The sequence below is a fragment of the Penaeus japonicus genome, unplaced genomic scaffold (assembly GCF_977035675.1).
Source record: "Penaeus japonicus unplaced genomic scaffold, GWHDUDI00000001_assembly GWHDUDI00000020, whole genome shotgun sequence".
Lineage (NCBI taxonomy): Eukaryota > Metazoa > Arthropoda > Malacostraca > Decapoda > Penaeidae > Penaeus > Penaeus japonicus.
The window spans coordinates 27004794-27021807 of NW_028234422.1; the positions used below are offsets into that span (position 1 = coordinate 27004794).

At 38.7% G+C, this 17014-nt stretch overlaps 2 protein-coding genes across 11 annotated transcripts in view; one reads left to right on the forward strand and one right to left on the reverse strand.

Annotated features, from left to right (window-relative positions):
• Positions 1-826: 826 nt before the first annotated feature.
• Dci (Dodecenoyl-CoA delta-isomerase) lies at positions 827-10364 on the forward strand. 2 transcript variants are annotated; one of them, XM_086548244.1, is made up of 10 exons: positions 827-1123; positions 1811-1880; positions 2118-2204; positions 2608-2732; positions 3939-4028; positions 4711-4828; positions 5175-5294; positions 9184-9351; positions 9729-9866; positions 9909-10364. In XM_086548244.1, exons 2-9 carry the CDS (start codon positions 1869-1871, stop codon positions 9825-9827), a joined length of 819 nt encoding a protein of 272 aa, XP_086404370.1. In that variant the 5' UTR covers positions 827-1123; positions 1811-1868; the 3' UTR covers positions 9828-9866; positions 9909-10364. The 2 variants fall into 2 exon arrangements, with proteins under 2 accessions (XP_086404370.1, XP_042870357.2); XM_043014423.2 differs by having other exon boundaries at positions 9729-10364.
• Positions 10365-10647: 283 nt separating this feature from the next.
• LOC122252127 (uncharacterized) overlaps positions 10648-17014 on the reverse strand; it is a 302966-nt gene continuing 296599 nt past the window's right edge. For 8 of the 9 annotated variants that reach the window (XM_086548238.1, XM_086548239.1, XM_086548236.1 and 5 more), the window contains 4 exons: positions 14109-15121; positions 13630-13761; positions 13293-13446; positions 10648-13137 (listed from right to left, as the gene is read on the reverse strand). In XM_086548238.1, coding sequence (XP_086404364.1) covers positions 12572-13137; positions 13293-13446; positions 13630-13761; positions 14109-15121 — 1865 coding nt within the window. In that variant the 3' untranslated portion in view covers positions 10648-12571. The remainder of the gene's footprint in view (positions 13138-13292; positions 13447-13629; positions 13762-14108; positions 15122-17014) is intronic. The other variant, XM_086548240.1, reaches the window with a different exon arrangement.

A 17014-nucleotide genomic window follows, 5' to 3' on the forward strand; every position in this document is an offset into this window, starting at 1 on the left:
CGTAACTCTGTTTGTACTGCCGTAGATATGCTTTGTCGAGAGAGAGAGAGAGAGAGAGAGAGAGAGAGAGAGAGAGAGAGAGAGAGAGAGAGAGAGAGAGAGAGAGAGAGAGAGAGAGAGAGAGAGAGAGAGAGAGAGAGAGAGAGAGAGAGAGAGAGGAGAGAGAGAGAGAGGAGAGAGAGAGAGAGAGAGAGAGAGAGAGAGAGAGAGAGAGAGAGAGAGGAGAGAGAGAGAGAGAGAGAGGAGAGAGAGAGAGAGAGAGAGAGAGAGAGAGAGAGAGAGAGAGAGAGAGAGAGAGAGAGAGAGAGAGAGAGAGAGAGGAGGGAGAGAGAGAGAGGAGAGAGAGAGAGAGGAAGAGAGAGAGAGAGAGAGAGAGAGAGAGAGAGAGAGAGAGAGAGAGAGAGAGAGAGAGAGAGAGAGAGAGAGAGAGAGAGAGAGAGAGAGAGAGAGAGAGAGAGAGAGAGAGAGAGAGAGATGAGAATAGGAGTTAGTGAATGTGTATACGTATATGAATACATAATACATTTGTCAGAATTTATTCCTCTGTTTCATCATTTATATACCTAACTATCATTTACATTAATTATACCCAATGATATCTTCCTGTAGGAAAAGGAAATAACCCCAATTAATTTGATAGACATAAGAGATATAATTCTAGAAATTATTTCTTTAGCAGTCATTAAGGACATAAGAAGCTTTGTAATTTCAATATGAACCACAAACCTATATCCCAGTTCATGGAGACTGATAAAAAAAAAATCAAATTTTTCAAGGGAAAAAGGGCCACAGATACCGCAAATTCGAATAACTTTTCAAACGACCCAAATATAATGTAACTCTTCGTAGCAGCAAGTCCATTCATCCGATTCTTTATATAATATCAAAGGCCTAATAGACTCAAAAGTGATTTAGAGTAAATTAATACAGGTTTAAAGCTATGAAGTTAGAGCTTATCAATGATGCAACGTGAGAATAAGAGTAAAACATATTATCTTGGATATTACTTGACCTTTGACCTCGTTCGTATGCTCAGATAAGAGATAATCTTTGATTATATAAATCATGTGAGATCTTTAACGTGATTTTTTTCTCGATTGAGTTAAGAGACAGGTTGTGTGAGGTGAGAATTTGTTCTTTGTTTCCTTGGTATTTAAGTTTGAAATCTTATTAATCCTTGGTTAATTTGATTCAGAATGTATTCGATAACTTTGGTATTTTGTTATTTTTTTGGATTTTTAAGCTAATGGAATCATTATTCTTACATGTTTGTTCACCATATTACTTGGGAAATCATGAAGGGTATTTTCTGATGGACAATATAGATATTAGTGGTAAAGTATTTATTATATATCTTGCTTTTCTTAATTATCCTTTTATATATATCCAATCATTGGGTCTGATTTGGTTGTTTTCTTTTATTTGGATTATTTTCTGTCTCTCTGAGAGGTGCCAGATATTGAGGAAGAAATTATGATATTTATTATTTATTTCTCATGCATAACTTTCACAGATTTTGTTCTCGTAAATGTTGCTCGTAAAATAGGAAGTCAATAGTCTTCTTAAAAGATGTGTTCAGATAATATCTAATATGATTATCCATACAAGAATGATATGAGAAAGAATAACTGTGTATTTGAATTGGCAAAAATGTGTTTTTCCTATACATTGCTATGCTGTCCTTTTGGGGTTAAAGAGATGTTTATAAATTATGATGTGGCAGAAGACTCAGAATTGCTGTATGTAATGATACATTTAATTAATCTATTTTTTTCTTTTATTTATTTATTTATTATTATTTTTTTGACAGATTGCTGACAGTAGAAACTTTAATATTCCACACTGAAATAAATCTTTTGAAATATAGAATGGCAAATCAGGTAAGATGTATAAGGTTTTAGATACCATAGGTAAATAAAAAATAGCCTAAGTTTACCATAATTGAATAATGATCATATATCATGTAACAAGAAACTTTTCAAAAGAAATATATACATATGTTAATTCTTATAGATTGAACAATATTATCCACCTAACTTAGAAAATAGATTTGAAAAGTCTCACTAGAAAAATATGGAAATCTATAATTCTCACTTTTATTCTATTTTGATTTTTAGGAACCAGATTTGGTAGAGATAGTTAAGGATGGAGTCTACATAATAAGATTTAACAGACCCAAGAAGAAGAATGCTTTTAATGACAAGGTAAGTGATCTTAAACTGAGTTGTGGATGAATTTGTCGGAAACTGATATATATTGATGGAACAGAGAATATAATAGAATAGGTTGGTAATTGGTTGGCATTTAATGTATTATTTTCCTATCTTCCCAAATTTCATCATCATTATCATTATCATTATTATTATTATTATTATTATTATTATTATTATTATTATTATTATTATTACCACCACCACTACCACCACCACCACCATCACCACCACCATCACCATTATCATCACTTATTATTTTCTCTCACAATTCCTTTCATGCCTATGGATATTATTGTAGTATCAAAGCATGTCACATAGCAGTTTCAGCTGCACACCATAGTTATGATGTCACAGTACTCTCATATCATCTCCCCCCTCCCCCCCTCCAATGCAGATTATGCTCGGTTTGGCTCCTGCTCTAGAGAGAGCAGCAGCCAACCCAGAGGCTGCGATTGTGGTTGTAACAGGAACGGGTGATTACTTCACCTCGGGAAATGATCTTTCCAACTTCACGAAGGGGTAGGTGTTCTGTGTCCCATGAGTCGTTTGTGCTTTTACAGCAGTTTTTGCCTTTATCTTGAATGATTTAGAATACTTCTATAAAACACATGTTTTAGAGTTCCTATCTAGATTGTGCTATAAGAAGGTAAGGCTTACATACTGCACATATATATATATACAAGTATAGTTGAAATTTTATGACACCCTAATGTATGTAATAGTTATTCAGTTGGCTACCTCTCGGCCAAATCCAGCTATTGAGTAAGCTTTTATTGGCTATTTGATAGACTCTGAAGAATTAGAAAATATATCCAAGTTTCTAAACTATTCTTAAACATAACTGAAATGTGCTTAGAGTTCCATAATGAAGATTTCTCCAAAAGTAATGTAATAGCCCTTCAATATGGTAAGATCTGCACTACTAGAAGTTCTGTGATCGTATTTTATCTATCTGAAATATGTCACAGGTCTTTCTTGGCAAAAAAAATATTTGTATAGATAAAGAATGATACTTTCAGAGAGCTGTAACAAATGTTTAGAATGATTGGTAAGATATTTATTCAGTTATAATTGTGAATGACGTCATGATTAGATGAACAAGTAAGAATAAACAACAATGCAGTGATGCATTGTTACCTCGAGTTAGTATCCACAATGAGTGAAAATGAATTTGGGTATTTTTTTGCTCAAAGCTGTGATGGTGCTTATAAAGATAAAGATAAGGAAAATTGAAAGAAAAAAAAAAAGAAAATGCTCTAAACTGTTCAGTCCTTCATTTTGATAAAGAAAGATTACAGATAAAATCACCAAAATGTCTTCATTCTCAAAACAATTGTTTGTTACCATTGTAAGGCTATGCAAGCACCGCTTTTATTTCCATAGAGATGTGGTCACAGTTTTTATTTTTTTTTCCAGATTTTATGAAATTAATATATATCTTAAGACATGATATGTTTTAGGTGTAATTACCATGCAACATGCGACATGAGAGTTCTTATAGTCTATATGCATCATATAAGATAACATTTATCAAAATTTTCTATGAAAATAACATTTATGATTTCTGTAGCTTTGTAGTTTATTTTCAGACATATGTCTTGATTTAAAAAAATTAATAAATAGAAGTCACTAGAAATAACATTCAACCTTCTGTTTAAAACACCTTCTTAGGGTTTTTATATATTACTTCCTTCTTTGTTTTTCACTTTCTTGTTCTTTTTTCAGAGGAGGGTCTGGAGGCAGTGGTGCCTCTGAAGGCAAAGGAGAAACTAATTTAGAGTTACTAGCAAAGGCAGCTAACGGTAGTTTTAACAGGTAAGGCTCTCTTGTGTCCACTTGCTCCTTTCAACAGAATCCTATATTCTTGGCATTGATATTCAATTTGATTTTCAGATATTCATATTAATGTATGTTGATCATTTGTTGCATAGAACTGAATAGCTTATTCTTACTGTTTCCATAATTTGTGTTTTCTTTTTACTTGATCAGCAGACATTGTGACATGTGTAGAAAAAGGTATGAATAAGAATGAATAACTTCACAATTAAACAGATGTGATTGACATGTTTCCACAAAATCTGTATTACATTATATCATGTAATGCTGGTGAAGATTTAATTGCAACACAGCAATCGCATCTCCTAAGTTATTCATTCTCATTTAAACCCTTTTATACATCTCTTCTTCCCATCTAATTCTTTTAGTTATTATCATGAGATTGAGGAAGACATTCATTATTATTTTTGTTGTTGTTATACATACAATTATAACTATTATTTCTAATCAGTCTTTGTTTCATTTCTCTTTTTGAAATTATTATTGATCTTACCATTCTTGCTAAGTAGTCATTACAACTATTTATATCTTACTACTGTTCATACCAGTGCTTATTATTCTAAATCTACTCTTATTTCTTTTTTATCAATATAGTTATTACTATTACTAATCATATTATTCACATGCCTCATCATTACTATCACTGCCATTCATCCCGCAGACTGGTAAAAGCGTTGATCGACTTTCCCAAACCCCTCGTCGCTATCGTCAACGGTCCGGCGGTGGGTATTGGAGTGACCATGCTGGGTCTCTGCGATGTCGTTTATGCCTCTAACAGGGTGAGTCTCGTGACAAAGAAGTTTGGTGGTGTGTACGGATTTTCTAAAGTTCTGGGTCGAAATTGATTGTTGTTATGAATCATTGCGAGTTATTTTGGGGGTAGGGAAGATGTGGTGTTTTAGTAGTCTTGCAGGTCTGGTATTGTCTATCACGGCCATTTTCAGTGTAGATTGTTATTGTTACTATTACTGTTATTGTTATTATTACTAACATCATCTTCATCATCATTATCATAGTGATCATCATCATCATCATTATTAATATTGATATCATTGCTATTACTATGATCCTTATCATTATTATATAAAATTATAAAGGCTAATTTTTCTTTACCCTTTCATCCAGGCAGTCTTCCACACACCATTTGTGAGTCTAGCACAGGCTCCCGAAGGATGCTCCTCCTATCTGTTCCCTCGGATCATGGGACCTGGAAAAGCCGCGGAGATGCTGCTTTTTGGAAAGAAGGTAATGACTTCGAAGTTATGAGTGTGTGCGTATTTTTACGAGAGGCGTGCACATGTTGACTTGTTCATTTATTTCTGATTGATTTACAGCATGTTACTGTAAAAGGTGAGAATCATGCTGAATATTATGGAAATATATGAATATTTTTTAACCTTTTCATTTTTATATATAGTATAGTCTGATTAGTATATCAGAAGGTAGTGAGAATGATTTATTCATGTTGGTCGCAGGTTTTCCTTGTGATTTTAAACAACGCCTTTCATATTAGTGTACCATGATCTCTGCCTGTTCTGCACTTAGGTTAGGTTGAAAATTAGAACAAATACTTAGATACGAAAACTCCATGATCGGTTTCATAACAAGTATATGTGTCATGTAATGAGTAATTATATTTATATTTATCTTTATTGGTATTTATATTTTTTAAAATCCACAAACTGATTTTCCTTCATCTAACTGAATATTTACTAGCAACTTGGCCAATGGGTGGGTGTACCGTACCCAGGGTAATGTGATTAGGATTTGTGTAAGTGTCCACTGCCAGTGCATAGCCTCTCCAGCATCAAGACCTTGTAGTCCCAGGCTAAAGTGTAGAAGATTTTGTAGCAGCAGAAGGCCCTAAAGATACGGAGCCCACTGATGCGAGGATGTCAACACCTGCATCTCAGGCCCCCTGGATCAGTGGTTGGTTTTGAGAAGGTAGTCCCAGCCAGTTTTCCTCCCCAAGAGTATTATCGACACCTTAAAGAGATGCAGGAGTGAGGGCTTACCCACCCCACCCCCCATCAAGTTATGGAAACTGAAGTTCATGCTCCTACCCCTCCCCCCTTTCTTTTCTTTTTTTTTTTTTTTCTTTTTTTTTTCTTTTTTTGGCTGTTTGTCTGTCTGTGGAGTGCCTGAACCTGGATGCTTCACCCGGACAGACTAAGAGAAATGTGTGCTGAGGGGTATGTCATAGCTGTCTCTAATCCTTTCACAGTGTTCAGTTCCATTAAATGGAAAATGCTTGATGCAGCTTTAAAGTTTATTGGTGACACCTGAGTTCAAGGCAGAACATTATCTCACAGAAAAAACTAGAGGCCACAAATTCATGCTGTGGTGCTTGCTTGGCCAGAAATTATGAATTGCATCAACTCCTGTTGCGAAGGACTTGGGCTCTATTGAAGAGAGACATAGAACGACACATCAGAAATCTTGCTGACAAGGTCGAAAGCTAAGAAAACAAACTTCCAAACCCTCCTAAGGAACATTTTGAGCAGTTTTTTTGAGGTAACATGGACAGTACTTTATCCCCCCCATCCATGAGGAACCTCTTCCTATGACTAAGGTTAGGTATTTCTAGCATCTTGACTAGACTAATGAAGTCTAATGGTGAAACTATGGTATGAGAATGGTGTGCTGTTCTGGCTGCCATGTGGCACTCTGGTACCATTTCCACAGACTTGCTGAGGTGTGGTGATTCCTCTATAGAAGAAGAAATGGATTGCTGGGATTGCAGCAACCATAGAGGCCCTATACTGCTTGACATATCAGACATTGTTATTGCTCTCATCATATCAGAGACCAACTGCTGACATACCCAGACTCTGAATCAATATGGATCCGTATTAACCATTCTGCATTGTACTACATTTATTCCCCAGTTATGAGGACCTATTATAGCAAATGGTAATTACAATCACTTAGGTAATTTATTATATATACATTCATACTTCATCGATAATTCTAGAGAATAACAGAAAACACACATCTTAAGATGTGTCCTTTCATGGAAGGGCTAAATTCATAATAGACCATGTCCTTCCCTTTCGAGTCACTGTTTGAAGCCTACATCAAACTCAAGAGGATACTCCTTTCATTGGGATAGACTTCCAGGCAAAGGCTAAGGAACAGATCACTGATATATCACTTCAAGAGATTCTGTAGATTAAAAGTAAACCTATTAATGTTACTAAAATTATTGTAAGGGCATGGCAGAACATGGCTGTAAATTAGGAATGAGACAAGGCTGTGTCCTTGCACCAATACTTTTCAACACTTGCATGGACTAACTACTGGGTAGGGCTGTTATTCCAAAGTCAGTGCTGGTAGCACTGGGTAACACTAAGGTCATAGATTTTTGAATTGCCAATTGTGTTGTTATCCTGCCTGAGTCCCTGGAGTTCTAGTGGTGGCACTTAGTGAATTTTGCAGTGAGACTAAGCCCTTAGGTATCATGGTCTACCTGGAACAAGACCAAAATCCAGGTAATAGGGGGTATGCTACAAGAACATGCTCAGTTGATACAAGCTTGTGGTAAGAGCATCAGTCACACAGAGCATTACATAAATTTGGCATAGTTTATAACCCTTGGTCATCAAAACAAGTAAGCAAATTGACTTAGGGCAGGAGTCATGAATTTTCTTGATAGGAATGTCTGTGATTAAGCTACTTATGTTGAAGCCCCTGACTTTACTTCTTTTGCTGTACGGCAGCAAGACCTGCATTCTATCCAGTGCCTTAGAGAACATCGCTTTTACAACAGATCCTTGCATCATATCATAGGCTGCGATTGTCAGGACCATATGTGGTAATTAATGGCTACATGGTTACACAGGGGTAAGACCTACCATGAAATCTGTCATGAGAAAGTCATGGTGGGCTGGGCCTACAATTGTCAGCTTACCCATAGGAAAGGGTTCATCTGTATTTCAGATATTTATCAAAATATACAGTTAATTCATTTCTAGATGGCAGCATGTGTCATGAAATATGTGGCATTTTACAAAAGAACCTAAGCAAAAAGTTTATATATTCTTTGCATCTTTGATAGGGAGTTATCTTAGTTGAACATATATCAATAAAAGACTATCTGACTACTCATTTCATTGGGATAGACTTCCAGGCAAAGGCTAACGAACAGATCACTGATATATCTGACTTTTTAATGTTTTGAATGTTATTTACTGATATTTAACCCCAATGAGTTGGTAAATTAGTCCTAGGCAGGATCATTGCTTTATGCAACTATAGACCCTGATAAAGAATATTTAGATTTTTATGTTTCAGAAGAATTTTATTACCCCGTTGATTTGGACTTTCTATTATTTTAATTTTTACCTCTCCAGACCATGTTAAAAAGAAGTAAGAAAAGTTTGTTTTTTGTTTTGTTTTTTACTGTGTGTTGTTTTCAATGATATTCAGTTCTCATTCTGCTAATAACCCAAAACACAATATGATCATTAATGTTAGATTCAGGAAGTCAGTAATTGCTTTACTTTTTTAATTCTGCTATAGACGTTTTTCCTCCACTTGTGTTACTAATGCATCATACTAAAGGTTCAATTATATCTCTTTACTAATATATCATACACTGACTCATGTATGATAACATGTCTAAAAATGAAAGCATATTTTAAAATGCCCAGCCCAGGCCAAACAGATTATCGGGCTTTCAAATGCATAGGCCTAAATCAGTTAAATAACGACGCTGTATGGCGTCAGTCCAGAGATGGTTAAGAAGTGGCTCAGCTCAGGAGGGTTAACATGTCCTCTTCTTTGCATTCAATTCAAGTGACCAACCCATGAATTCGCACTCTTTGTATGTTGCATATAGTTATTGAATATATTTGTTGTACCTTATATTAATCTCTTTCCCTTATATTTTAGTCCTAAATTTTCACTTTTCATTTAAAAAATAGTAAAGCACCAAAGTTTATTTCAAAAGATTCTGGAAACATTATGTATCCCAGTGTGTGTACAGTTGAAACAACCAGCCTAGTTCTTTATAGTATGAAATAAAATAAAAGGATTGGACCCCATCATATGGATTATTATATGCTTTTAAATGCAGTGTCTTGACAAATCTAAATGTTTCGTCCTTTTGTCAAAAAGAAACTTGTCCTTTCAGATGACTGCAGAGGAAGCATGCAACTTGGGTTTAGTGACTGAAGTGTTTCCAGATGAACACATGGACCAAATCTGGCCAAGGTTGCACCAGTGGGCCAAGCTCCCACCCATTGCTATGCAGAGGGCTAAGAACCTCATGAGATCACACCTAAAGGACAAGCTCCATGAGGTCTGTTCTTATATCATTGAAAGTTAATATTGTGAACTGTGTAATGACACACACTTGTTTTGTTGAAAATATTAAAATTATCTTTATATATATACATTGACTGCTTTTATCAGATATGTCCTGTGTTATAAAATCATTTCCTTGTCTATTTTAAAAGTATCTGATTTCATGTATTATTGTCTAAAGCATATTATTTAGTATTTAATTATGCTCTTGATGTACTTTATATCTACACAGAACAAAAATAATGACATCTACTAATTTAAGAAGAAAATTACCCACGCGGTATAATTCGGTTTAGCATAAAATTAGAATTCTTTTTTTTTTTTCTTCTTCTTTTTTCATTTTCATTTTCATTTTGTTGTCTCTCTTTACAGGTGAATGATTTGGAGTGTAAACGGTTGGCAGAATCCTGGACCACTGAGGAGTTTATGACTGCAATAATGACATTTTTCACTAAGAGGTCTAAGCTTTGAGGAACAGGATGTTTATTTATGTGTGCCAACATGAATTACTGGTACATAGTCAAATAGTGTCTATCAGATGTTTGTATGGATATGTATTTTAACATTGATTTAAATATGTATAGTATATGTATCTATGTATCTTAGCACAATACAAGGCAAGTTATTGGTCACATTGTAATATATACATTTTTCAACAGATATAAAAGAATGGTATGAAGGTAGATGTTGAAGTATCTGTCTTTTTATGTGGCTGTATTTGGTTGCTATGAAAGAAATATTTTTATAAAGCTTGAAAAATAGGAAAATGTACCCCCCTTCATATTTTCATGTGTAATATGTACAGATGTTGGAATACAGGTGCTTTTCTCTATTACAAATATTAATCATTGTGATTACAAAGCCATTTAATATAAGAGAATTTCTTTAATGACAGTAGTAATATAAAATCCCTAATAATAGTAATGAAAATATATACTAACTGGTATAGAAATAGAAAATATATTGATTATTGTAATCATAAAAAATAATAAATTTAAGGTGGGTTCACTTAACTGAGTTTTAATGGAATGAAAATTCAATTCAATGCCTCTTTTCTGCATTTTTGTGAGATCACAAACACTTTGTTTACTAACCGAAAATTTGGTAATAATTTACTCTTAGCAATTTTGGTTAAAATTCACTCACATTTGGATGAGTTATGGCCTTTGTTTCTTGGAGTGGACTGTGAACTGGCCCACATATTGTACTCATATTCGTAAATGAATTTTCATTAGCTTAATCACATACACATACAATCACAGGTAAAGAAAATAAAAAGGAAAATCAGATAATATATTCCTCATTTATTTGTGCTAGCTTCTTCACACTTCCCTCAGATTTCAGGTGTCAATATATAACTGAGCGAGCAGAGAAACTCTTCCTATAGGGTACATCCGGGAACTGAGACAGGTAAGGCATTACCCGAGAACAACAAATGGGATGTTTAAATACACAAAAGTTCTTTCTATCCACACCTGACATATATATTTTTTTCTATTATTTATTTATAATTATATGAAATATATTGTGTCCTCTCCAGAACCAAAGTGCTACTACATTATTGAGCATCAAGTTGATATATATATGTATATTAGCGTTCTTGTTCAATACGACAACGTTCAGCTCATAACTGGTAGACATTTGTTCCTTTCAATAATTATAACCCTGATGGTCAATCAGTGTTCAAAACCACCAGCAAATGCAACAAACATTATATTGGACAAGAAAACACGAAAAAGAAAAAAAAGAAAAAAAAAAAAAGGGTCATGACAAGAAATTCACCAGAAAAAAAGTATGTACATGAAAGAAAAATGTAAGAAAGGCAATCCATGTCCAGCTTAAGATTGATGAGCACGTAAAAACACGACTGAATATGAATTGGCAGAAGTAGAACATGGGAAGAAACGAGTCATTCCACACAATACGGGAAGCTTGGGGCTTCCCCTTAAAAACTGAATAAAAAGGAGATAAAATATGAAAATACATCACAGGTAGATTCAACACGCCACAAAGACAAATATCTAATCTGTCTGGAAAGAAAAGGGTTCCAATATACTTTGGAAAATGGCAATCTCAGACGAAGTACAGATATAATACTTCTCTGATAGAATGAACAATGTAATCTGTTCAAATTTCTCTTCAAACACTGTTGTGTCTTTGTCAGCATGTTATCAATTTACCTGCTATCTCTTGTATTGACTAAAGAAGGAACTTGGGACTACAATACAATACCTTTATAGAAGTATCTAACCCCTGAAAGGCCCAATAAAATAATACAAATTTTCCACACACAAAAAAAATCATACACAATAAATAACTGGAAACTATAGTAGTTAGATCAAAGCTATAAAACCGGATGATTATGACTGAAAGGTACACAGTAAAAGACAGTTAACTATATCAACTGAACCTTAACTTAAAAAATTTGAGTGTAACAGTCCAACTAAATATAACCTTTGGCTAGAAACTAAAACTGTGTATTCCTAGCTTAACAACTCTTACAATTAATAAGAAAAAAAAAATTCTATACAAAAATTACAAACATCTTCCATCTTGCTTTGTATCTATATATAAATCTCTTAAATCAAAAAGCGAGTCTTTCTGCCCATTTTTCTTGGTCCTCAATGAGATATGAAAACGGGCACTGCAGTCTGTAACATTAAAAATATCAGGAAGACAGAATAGAAATCTATATATATATAAATATATATAACATGTACAAGTTCTGATACACGCACACATCCTGAGGCTTCATGGTAGAGAGGCCAGAACATCAGCACATGATAATGCTACATTTCTTGTGACCTCCAGTTAGTCTACACAGCAGTTCACTTGCAGAAGTGTCTATGACCAACACTGGTGAGTAGACACCTTTCATGTCCTTGTCTAACAGCGAGTAAGAGAAAAAAATATATAATTTTTTTTTTTTACAGCAAGATACCACTCCCAAAGGACAGACAATCCAGGAAGTATCTGAATTTGAATGTTTATGGTACATTTCTTTTCTGAACTATACAGGTCCTGTTCCATTGAATCTTCCTGTTTTGTCTTTGCACCAGATCTAGGTAAGACTTGTGAATGGATGTATCCATTGGTCCTTAAAATATTTTCCTTGATATTTATACACACATCACTGAGACTGTACATTTCTTATACACTTTATATCCTTGTGACTGTACACATGACCAGCATGACACACAAATTCAAGTTCCTCGTCAGCATCGGGACTCACTGGAGATTTGTGGGGACGTTGGGGCATCTCGGATATCAGCATACACGGCTGGCAGTTTTGGTGGGCTGAGATTCTTCAGAGGGGGCAGGGGTACCCCCGTTAGCCTGGCCACCTCCTCCTCCAACTGACGGTTGCGGCCGAGCATGGCCACATAGTTGTGGTGCAGTTGTTTCTGGTAGCGTATGACTCGCTCCTTCTCCTCAGTCCACTTCTTGCGCTCTTCCTCAAACTGCTGTCTCTGCAGCTCATTCTCCCGCTTCATGCCCTCAACCTCAGACTTGTACTTGTCTACCTGGAGGAGCAGATCCTGGTCATGAGCTCTCGCTTGGGAGCGCTGCTGCTGTGCCTGATCGAGCTGCAGGCGCAGGTCGCCAGATTCCCGGCGTTGCTGCCCCATGAGGTCGTGCAGCGAATTGATCTCAGAACGTCTCCTCTCCACCTCGTTTTGGTACTGTCTCACTTGGGCTCGCAAGTGCAGCAGCTCGTGGCCGCGGGTGGTCTGATCTCCTTGGGAATCCTTCAGCTGGGTCTTCAGCAAGGAGATCTCCCCTGCAAGGAATAAGAAGAATCAAATCTCCATTCATATTACTATTACTCTTTTAAAGTTACCTACAGCTACATCCAAAGATTGATGGGAAAAGGTCAAAAAGAAAGAATTACCAATCTGCTGATAAGTTTCTCACCGAGAATCCCAATATACAAACCTGACTTCTGACAGAGGTTCCACTCTGTTTCCTCTAGCTGGGTCCTCAGAGTGCTCAGCTCTCTCCGCAACTGTTCCGTCTGACTTTGTTGTCCGTCTCTCTCTCGCCGGACCTCCTCCAACTCTGCCATCAGTTTCCTGCGCTCCTGCTGCAGCTGTGGGTTGAAATTCTCACTTAAGATATAATCTTAACAAAAAATATAATATTACTTAAGCTTGTCTCTGTGTCTGTCAAATGATTAACAATTTCGACAGTAGACATCTATAGTAAATTCATAATTCAGCAAAACAAGGCACAAATACAAGGCCATTCATCCAGGCCATTACAGGTATCTCACCTGGTATGTTTGGGTAGTAAGTTGCTGCTCCACCTTGAGAGCCTTCTGTTGCGCTGCCTTGAGGCGAGAGTCATACAAGTCTCTGATCTTCTTCAGTTCTCTCTCCCATGTCTTTTCCTTCTCCTCATACACCTGGGAGGAAAAATTAGGTTAATCTTTTGTGACAAGCTTAGGTTATCATTACTCCTATAAAGTTATTGTAATATTTCCGATTACATCATATGTTAGCATTATCATGAACACTATCATAACTATCTACTCTATCTACCCTTTTGGAGGGACACTGCCTTCAGGCATCGCCCCCCCCCCCCACCTAGCAGTCCCCATAGCGTCCAAGAGAGTCCCTAAGTGTCTAAGAGTCCTAACGAGTAAGAGGGCTCTAAAGCATGCAAGTCGTGAGGCGTCTGATGAAAGTCCTGTGGCGCGGCGTCCCGTGGCGAGCGTGCCCCTGCCGTCTCCCTGGCGTCTCCCTGCCCTACCTTGAATATCACCTGCTCGTTCTGCTCCATGGTCTCGCGGAGCGTGTTGATCTCGGAGTCCTTCTCCTTGAGCATGGCCTCCAGTTCCGCCACGCCGGAGTCGGAGGGCGAGGGCGTCTGGTGGTGCTCGTCGAGGGTGAGCTCGCTGATGGAGCCTGCGACGGAGCCGCAGATGGTGCGGTCAAGGCCGGGGTTGGAGCCCGTGACGGACACGGAGCGGTCCAGGCCCAGATTGGAGCCGCTGACGGAGCCCGAGCGGTCCAGGTTGGAGCCCATCACGGACGCCGACCTGTCCAGGGCCACGGTGGAGCCCGAGCGGTCCAGGCCCTGCACGGAGCCACTGTGGTGGCCGCCGCCCATGCGCGACAGGTTGGTCACGGAGCCGCCCATGCGCTGGTGCAGCCCGCCGCCGCCGCTGCCTCCGCCGGGTCCGGCCGCGTGGTGGTGGTGGTGGTGGCCGTGGTACTGGTACTGGTGGTGGTAGGACTCGCTCGAGAGGTTCTTGAGGCTGTCGTAGCGCGGCAAGTCGGTGCTGCTGGACGAGTATCCGTTGGCGCGGCTGTAGGTGATGGCGGCGCCGTTGTCGTAGGCGCTGGACAGGCGGTTGTCGTAGGCCGACAGGCGGTGGTGGTGCAGCTGGCCGTCCTCGATGTTGCTGCACGTCGACTGGTGCGACGGCGGCCGAGGCGGCGGCGGCGGGTACGACGGAGGGCTGTTGTTGTTGTTGCTGCTGCTGTTGTGACTGCTGCCGCTGGTGTTCATGTTGCCGCCGCCGCCGCCGCCGCCGCTCGTGTTGCTGCCACTACTGCTCATGCTGCTGTTGTGGCTGATGTAGCTGCTGTTCTTGTTGTTCATGGAGATGTTCTTGTTGTTGTGGAGCTTGGTGAGGCTGTTGTACTTGTTGTTGTTGTCGTTGGCGTGGTCGTAGTAGCCTCGCGACGACAGCGGCGTCACCAGGCCCCGTCGGTCCAGCGAGTAGCTGTTGTGGCTCAGCGTCTTCAGGTCGCCCATGCCTGCGGGGACACGGGGGTTAGGGCGAGGCTGGGCTCAGGGGGCATGGTAGGTGTTGCATTTACATCATTAGGGCAATAGTTAGAGCAAATTGAGGAAGACGTTCCCAAGTAGTAGAAGAAGAAGAAGAAGACGGTAAGACATAATGTGATAGAGTACTAAAATTAACTGATGTACCGGAACACACTATACCCGCCCCTATCCTCTCTATCCCTCCCTTTCTCTCTATCCCACACCCTTTCCCTCGCCTCGCCTGCAGCCTCCTTCCTCCCGTTTATCCACCTATCCACATCTGGCCTTTATCTCCGAGTTCGCCTGCCTACCTTCCTCCTCCATAAATCTTCGCAGGGAATTTGTACGTGACGGAGGAATTCCAGATAATGAATAAAAAAAAGTATATATATATATATACTTTTATATATTTATATATATATATATATATATATGTTTATATATATGTGTGTGTGTGTGTGTGTGTGTGTGTGTGTGTGTGTGTGTGTGTGTGTGTGTGTGTGTGTGTGTGAGTATGTGCATGTGCATGCGTATGTGTGTGGAGAGAGAAAGGGAGAGAGACAAAAAGAGAGAGAGAGAGAGAGAGAGAGAGAGAGAGAGAGAGAGAGAGAGAGAGAGAGAGAGAGAGAGAGAGAGAGAGAGAGAGAGAGAGAGAGAGAGAGAGAGAGAGAGAGAGAAAAAAAAAAAAAAAAAAAAAAAAAAAAAAAAAAAAAAAAAAAAAAAAACTAGACTAAACTAAACTCCCGCGCACACACCCCATAAATAAGGAACACGACCCTCCGAGTCCGCCAAGAGACTGTGTAAACTGACCCCCGGGGAACACGCCGTCACTTCAATCATTATTTCCTCTTTTTTCCCCGCCTCTTTTTTTCCTCTTTTCCCACTACTCAGCTCGTAAGGCGTCACACTCTTACTTGAACAATTACTAATATCATCACTATCATTATTAACATTACTATTGGTTATTAACGTTATTAATATCATTTTCACTCACTATCAAATGCCAAAAAGAAATCGAAAAAAAAACAAAAGAAACAAATATGTTAAAGACAAAACAAAGTAAATAAGAAAGAATAGATAAACAACGCAACGAACGAGAGTAAAAAAAAAAAGACAAAACAAAAACGGCGACGCGAAAGAGAAGAAAGGGAGAAGGAAAAGAAGAGAAAACAGGGAGAGGGGGAGAGGGAGAGAGGGGAGGGGGAGGGATAGGGACAAGACAGGCGTGTTTACGAGAATAAAATGAGAGAAAAAGAAAGAGAGGAGAATGAAAGCGACGGAAACTGAACACCGACGCCGGCCTTCCATGCCCGTCAGACGTCGTGGGAGGAGAGGGAGGGAGCCAAAGGCAGAAAGAGAAACAGAAACAGAAAGAGAGAGAGAGAGAATGGGGGAGGGAGAGGGAGGGAGGGAGGGAGGGAGGGAGGGAGGGAGGGAGGAGGGAAGGGAGAGGGAGAGGGAGAGGGAGAGGGAGAGGGAGAGGGAGGGAGAGGGAGAGAGAGAGAGGAGAGAGAGAGAGAGAGAGAGAGAGAGAGAGAGAGAGAGAGAGAGAGAGAGAGAGAGAGAGAAAGCGAATTTAACGAAAGAGTAAGGCAAAATTATAAAAATTGGAGAGCAATGCTAATACAAATAATGAAATAATCTTGATAATTATAACAATACTAATGATATATATATATATATATAAATCCCTATATGCATGACGATGTCGCTTCAAAAATCTTGCATTTAAAAACAACTTGGTCTGCTTTTGCTTGCCAGGCATATCGGTGCTGGTAGACTCACCGCTCACCCCCCCCCCTCCTCTCCCCCTTCCCGGCCCCTCCTCATTTTCTTTCCCTCCTCTTCCTCCTCCCTCCTACCCTCCCTCCATCCCTCCTATC